Here is a 6890-nt window from a genome sequence, read left to right on the forward strand (position 1 = left end):
GTAACTGACCCACCTTGGGCTGTATGGCCCCTCATAGCGCTGACAGCTCTGCCGCCCCAGATGGAAAGCCGAGTCAACCCATGACGTGCCGTCAAACCTGGGCAGTTGAAAGAGTGGTTGGGCGCTGCTCGAGGCGACGAACGGACACGCTTCAGCCTGCAAGCAAGTACAAGCAACCGGACGTACTTGTACGTGTGAGGAGCCCTCCTGCCTGGGCGAGACGTTCCGGCCACCATGTGGCTGGCACAGGCGGTTCAGCCACCACACCAGCTGGTGGCGTAGCTGCATGTGCGGCTCAAGACTGCACCCCACGAGGCTGCTGTCGCATTAGCTTGTGGTAGATTAGTTGTACTCAGCCCTTTTGCCAGTTTGTGCAGGCGCCGTCGCGACACGGCAGATCTTTATGATTGTCGAAGCCGGCTTGGGACATCTTCACGCTCGTTTCAGGCGCGTTTCTGTATGGAGCGATCCGCAGTGCTTCTGCAGCAGGTGAGTGGCAGGGAGCACACCGCTGTGGTGCGCAAAAGCGCCTGGGGCATGCCGCACACGCTTCGCTGCCGCCCCGCACCCTTTGCCACGCGTCAGCTCTAGCCGGCGCCCGCAACTGCGGATCAACGCATGCACAAAGCAGCAACAGCATGTGCCAGGTTGTGTAGAGAGATCCCTTCTTGCAAAGTTCAAAGTGGCGTCGCGACTGCCCGCCCCACCAACGGTCGTCCAGGGCAGGCACAGCGTGGCGCCTAGCGCCTAGGTCCCAGGGACCAGCCAGCAGCCATCGGCCCACCTTCCTGCTGCAGCAGCGGCATGCCAAATGCTGCACCGGCTAGCACGGCGGCCGCCGCTGCCGGCGATGGCTGGGCCGCCGCCGCCAGCGCCGTCGCCGCCACCGCCGCCGCAGCACGGCCAGCTGCCACCGGCCCGAAAGCTACACGTGCAGCCGCGCCGCAGGCGCCGTCACCGGCAGCGACGGCGCCCCGGGATGCGGCCCAAAATGACGCCCAGCTGCAGTTCCTCCAGCTGCAGCTACTGGCCAAAATTGCATGGCCTCCGGCAGGCGGCGCCCCTTCACGCCTGAAGCTTGCTCTCGCCCTGGAGATCCTGCAGCGCCACTGCCCCGCCGCCACCGCCGCCGCGCGCCCGGCCTTCAGTATGGAGGACACCCCCGCCGCGGCGCTGCGCGTGCCGGCCGCGCAGTGCGGGCAGCTGGTGGCTGCCGAGTGGCGGCGCGAGCAGGAGGGCGCGGCGGGCGGCGGCGCGCGGCCCGGGGGTTGGCAGTACACGACGCTCAAGGGGCTGGTTTCCGGCGACCCAGTGCTGGCGTTGGTGCACGAGGGCCCGGCTGTCTATGTGCAGCTGGTGCCGGCGCGCCTCCTGGACGGTGCGCTCCTGCTTTGGCAGGCGCCTGGTGGGGCGCGGGGCTGGGGTGGGGGGGAGGGGCGTCGCGCCTGTGGGCGCTCCGCCAGCATCTGCGCGGGCGCTGGGGCTGGGGTGCTGCTCGTGAGGCCCCATTCCTTTCCGTACGCCGGCCGCGACCCCGACCTTGTTCCCGCAACTCGCGCGCCCCGCAGCCGCCACCGCCGCGCTGCTGTGCGCCGTCCACGCCACCTGGCCCCCTGGCTCCCCCTGCCACGCCCTCGCCGCGGCGATCGTGACACGCTACAAGGGCCGCCTGTCTGGGTGTGCGCAGCACGTCCACCCCCAGGAATTGAGGAAGCTGGGCCCCTGCATCCCGGCGACCCAGGCGGGTGAGCGCCGCCGCGCCGCCTCCGGGGCAACGGCCGGGGGCCTGGGCCGCGCGGCCACTGTGCCAGCCCCCGCCCTGGCTGCTGCCCCGTAAGGGTGCCGCGCCCAGCACCCGCCAGCACTGACCCGGCCATTGCGAGCCGCGTGATCGCCAGCACTGCCGCTTTGCGACCTGCCTGCACTGCCGCTCTGCCGCAACGGTCCACCCACCCGGTCCCCACCCCACGCACTCACGCTCCCCGCATGTGGACACGCGCGCGCCCCCTCAGGCGACATCCTTCACGCCATCCCGGGGGCCCCCAGGGTAAGGGAGCTGCCAGCCCTCCACGCCGCCTTCAAGATCGTGCTCAGCGCCACAAACCTCCTCACCCTAGACACGAGGGTGCTGCTCGCCCGCGCGGCGGCGCCGCCCCTGCCCCCGGCGTCACAGCCAGCTGGCGCAAATGCCCCGGCGGCCGCGGGAGGTGCGAAGCCGGCGGCCGCCGCCGTGGCAGCAAAGCCTGTGGTTGCGGCTGGGGTCGGTAAGATCACCACTCACAAGACTGCGGCTGCAGCAGAGGCGTCGAGCAGCAGTGCTGGCGGCAGCTCGGGCGCAGGTCGTGTATCGGAGAAGCCCGGGGGGCAGGGCCAGAGCGAGCAGCAAGCGCCGCCGCCAGCACCACAGGAGGCCCCAAAGGTGCAGCAGCCACGGGCGCAGCCGCAACAGGGTGTGCAGCCGCAGCAGTCGCAGCCACGGGCTCAGCAGCTGCAGCAGTCACAGCAGGTCCAGCCGCAGCAGGTCGTGCAGCAGCAATTGCAGGCAACTCCACAGCCATCGCCATCGCCGCTGCCACCGTTGCCTGCGCCGGTGTCACCACTGCCAGTGCAGCAGCAGCAGCAGCAGCAGCAGCAACAGCAAGGGCAGCGCTCGGCGCTGCCGCCGCTGATCTTGGGAGGCGCGCATGGTGCCCCGCCTGCTCCCGCAAACGACGCCGCGGCAGCGCTCCTGGCCCAATTGCTGGCGTACTGCCCGGTCGCATGGCCCGCGTGCAGCGGCCCCGCGGCGCTCGCGACGTGCGCCCTGGCCAGGGATATGCTGTGCCGCGCTGCGGCGGCGGCAGACGCTGCGCCGACAAGCCTTGATTTCGAAATTTGGATGACAGGGCCGGCCGCGGGCTCGGTTGTCCGCAGGGAGTGGCAACGGCAGCGGCAGGTGGCCGGCAAGGCAGGCGGCAGCGCGGCCTCGGGGGCGGCAGGCACAGGGCCGATCCCCAGCCTCAAGTCGCTGATCGGTGCTGACGTCATCTTGGAGATCCGGCTCGGCGATAAAGCTGGCGCCATGTTTGTTGCCCTCAGCCCTGCCAAGCTCGTGGAAGGTGCGCGCGGCCTGCGATGCCCGCGGACGCCGACAGCGCTCGCGCGGTCCCGCAGCTGCGCAGGGTGTGTGCTGTGCAACCCATCACCAGGTGGTGCCTCTGCTGGCCTGCCTGCAGGCGGCAAATTGCCTGCAACTCCCTCTGCTCCCCTTCTTCCAAAAGTGCCTGAGGCTTCACCCTGACACCCTTCCGCGCAGCTGCGAGCTCCAAGCTCATGTCTGCCATCGCGGCCGTGTGGCCCGCGTCCCATCGCAACCCCTCGGCGGCCGCCTGCCGCGTGGTGGCGGCGCGCATCGCCGCTCGGCAGCGCGGCAAGGCGGAGGGGACGGCTAAGCTGTATGCAGACGAAGGGCATCACCAGTTTGGCGTGCTGGTGGCGCAAGCAGGTGGGGCCGCCTTGCGCCGGGGGTGCGTAGGGCCGGGTGGCAGCAGGGCGGGCACCGCGAGCCTGGAGTGCAAGCGATGGTCCCCCTTTGTTTTGGCTGTGAAATGCCATGCGGCTGTGTGCCTGCACACCCGCGCGCTCTGAAAGCGCGGGCGAGCGCGCGCGCCGCCTGCCCCTGTGGCAACTGCTCAGGTGCCCTGCCCTTCCCACCAGTGCGGGCGTAGGCGAATCCCTATCGCGCCTCCAATCAGGCATTGATCTGCCAAAGCCTTCCAGCCTGCCGACCCTGGACCCGGCTTTCAGCATTGTCGACGGCGCCATTGCGCGCACCGCACGTATCCTGCTGCTGGACGCAGCGGCGGTCGTGGAGCGGGCACCAGCGGCGCTAGCGGCGCGGCCGCTACCGGCGCCCAAGCCGCAGCCGCAGGAAGCGGAACCAGTGCAGCAACAGCAGCAGCAGCAGCAGCAGCAGCAGCAGCAGCAGCTACAAGGGCAAGCATCACAACAGCAACACTTGAAGGTGCTGGCAACGCAAGAGCCTCGTCAGGAGGCGCAGCAGCGCCAGCCCTCGGCCAACAGCGTGGCGCCCGAGGCACTGGTGGCGCCGCCGCCCGCCGCCAGTGGCGGCAGCCATGCCGACCGGGGAAATCGCGGCGACTGGCCACACCCCAACAACGTGGCCCTGACGGCGAGCGGCCTCATGCGCCCCTCCCGCTGGCGCCAGAACGCGAGCCACCACGTGTCCACCCTCTCCGCTGCCTGCGGGCGCTGCGGGTTCCGCGGCCACCGCACGCACTCGTGCGAGGTGCCCCAGTGCGGCGCCTGCGGGCGCTTTGGGCATACAGACAGGGAGCACTCGACTGCGTGCAGCGCCTGCGGGGTGGGCGGCACAGAGACAGAGGAGCGCCGGCTGCGCAATGCGCACGGTGAAAGGGAGTGCCCGTTCGGCTTCTGCCGCACCTGCGGCGTTCGCGGCCACTGGGCGGACGACATGCACGACTTGCTAGGGCGCCGGAGTGCGGAAGCGTCTGGACACAAGGCAGAGGGCAGCACGCAGCTGCAGCAGCAGCAGCAGCAGCAGCAAGTGGGGCTTGACCAGCCGCCTGACGTGGGTCCAGCACCACAGCTGGCTCAGCAGTCACCACACCCAGGGCTGCAGCCTCCCCATCAGCCGCTCCCCCCTTCGCTGGTGGGGCCGGGCCGCGCCCCGCCGCCGCTGGTCACGTCGCCGCCGTCGCAGGCGCAGGGGGCGCCGGCGCAGGCGGCGCCTGCGCGCGGCCAGCCGCCCGTGGCCCCTTCGCAGCAGCCGCTCCTTCAGACTTTACTGCTGCAGGCTCAGGCGTCCCGGCCGCGGCCAGCAGCCCCGGTGGGCCCCACGCCTAATCCAGAGCAGCAGCCCGTGCTCGCGCCGCCGCCGCACCCGTGGCTGCTGCCCTCGTCGCAGCAGCCGACTGCGCCGTCCCTCATCCGCCCGTCGGTACCACTGCAGCAGCCGCCACCGCCGCCGCCGCAGCAGCAGCAGCAGCAGCAGCAGCACCCACTGCAGCAGCAGCTGCAACAGCACCAGCAGCAGCACCAACACCTTGTGCAGCAGCAGCAGCAGCAGCAGCAGCAGCAGCCAGCTGCCTCGCCGTTTGGCCCAGACGACGGCCTGCCGGAGGGCGTCCCCGCCCTGGAGGCGGTCCAGACGCTGGTGGACATGATGTGGAGCCAGACCCCGGCCCTGGCCGAGGCCTTCATGTCAGAGGAGCGCCTGGCGGCGCTGGGGGCGGCCATCGTGGACCGCTATGGCCCGCTCATGACCGCGGTGCGGCTGCGGGACGAGGCGGGGTTCTTGGCGGTGCTCGACGGCCGCAGCGCCAGCGGCGGCGCTGCGGCGGCGCACGGGCAGCCGCAGGCCGAGGGACACACGAACGCACAAGCCCCGCCGCCGCAGCAGCAACAGCACCAGTACCCACACCAGCTGCAGTTCCAGCAGCAGCAGCAGCAGCAGCAGCAGCAGCAGCAGCGCCCAGTGGCGACGCTGCTGCCGCGGCCTGAGCCGCAGCCACAACACGTCCAAAATGGTGGCAGCGGCGGCGCCGTTTGGGCGCCCGGCGCAGGCGACCTGCGGCGGCTCGTGGCCCTCTGCGGCGCCGTGTGGCCGCCGCACGAGAGCCCCCTGCAGCTGCTGAGGGGGCGGCTGGCGGAGCTGCTCCTGCTGGACGCGCTGGCGCTGGAGTCGCGGGGCGCGGCGGGCGCAGACGACAACGATGACGACGGGGTCATCCCCTTCTCCATGCCTATTGCGCGGGCAGGTGCGTGCGCTGCCACAACCACGTCCAAGCTTTCTATGTGCCACCCTCTCTGGACATGCACTGCTTGTCCAGCTGGGTGCCTGTGGGGCCATCCCACAGTCAGGCAGGCATATCCAAGGCTGCCGTGAGGTCCAGAAGTTGGCATGTTGTTCTTGTCCATGCGGCCGGTGTAGGTCGTTCCCTGTCTGGCAAGAAGCACCTTCTGCTGGCGCTGAATGTTGCCTTCTGTTGCCGCCTTCATCACGGGTGACAGCCGTGCTTCGCCCCCTCGGACTCCCCCCATACCATAGGCGCCCTCCTGCTGAGCCACTGGCAGCAGGGCCAGCGGCTCTATGATGTGGCACGAGCCGGCGAGCCCTGGTCAAACCTGGCCGCTGATGTCATCGGGCCGGACCCCTACCTGCGCATCGTGCCCGGCGGCGCCGGCGGCCCGGCGGGCGGGCCGCGCGTTTGGCTGGACACGGAGCGGCTCTCGCGCTGGGGTAAGCGGGCTGGAGGAGTCACGGGGGCAGGGGCTCGGGGGGCGTTCGGGTGTGTTGGCTCCAGGCTGCCACTGAGAGGGCACGCCTGTCAACCATGGGGAAACGCGCCCAGGGCGGACGACGAGCCGCGGCAGCTTTGCCCTTCCGTGGGTGGTGTGCGTCCCGCCGGTGGTGCGCGCCCACGGCAGTCGTGGCAGCTTGCTGAACCGACAGCGCGCAGCGCCCCTCGGTCTGGCGCACGCCGCTAATTCCCCCTCTCGTCTCAGCCCCCACCGCCTCCCCAAACCGCCGCCCCGCTCACGGCCCCACACCCCGCGCCTCCCGCCCCGCGTCCCATGCCGCCTTGGCTTCCGCCCCAGGCGCGTCCGCGCGGCTGCCGTCGTATGCAGGCCTGCTGTCGCTACTCGACACCGCCCTGCCGGACCCCGACGGCCCCGGCCTGGCCTGCAACTGGCTCGCCAAGCTGCTGGCCGCGGCCGGCAACCCGGGGGTGTCCACCTGGCGCAACGCGGCCGCCAGGGCGTCACCCAATGACGCGGCCTACTCCATGCCCGCTGAGGAGTGCGGTGAGGGCCGCTGCCGGGCCGCGGCCGGATCGGCTGCTCTGCAGAGCGTTGTGCAATGACAA

The 6890-nt window shown here is 70.9% G+C and overlaps 1 protein-coding gene across 1 annotated transcript; it reads left to right on the plus strand.

Annotated features, from left to right (window-relative positions):
• Positions 1 to 1149: 1149 nt before the first annotated feature.
• Positions 1150 to 6887, plus strand: MNEG_12056 (hypothetical protein; the record flags this gene model as incomplete). The annotated part of the gene is made up of 7 exons (XM_014039472.1): positions 1150 to 1378; positions 1569 to 1745; positions 2886 to 3098; positions 3296 to 3484; positions 3735 to 5780; positions 6071 to 6262; positions 6622 to 6887. The coding sequence occupies 7 exons, from the start codon at positions 1150 to 1152 to the stop codon at positions 6885 to 6887; spliced, it is 3312 nt and encodes a 1103-aa protein (XP_013894926.1).
• Positions 6888 to 6890: the final 3 nt, after the last annotated feature.

Source organism: Monoraphidium neglectum, assembly GCF_000611645.1.
Source record: "Monoraphidium neglectum strain SAG 48.87 unplaced genomic scaffold scaffold03038, whole genome shotgun sequence".
Lineage (NCBI taxonomy): Eukaryota > Viridiplantae > Chlorophyta > Chlorophyceae > Sphaeropleales > Selenastraceae > Monoraphidium > Monoraphidium neglectum.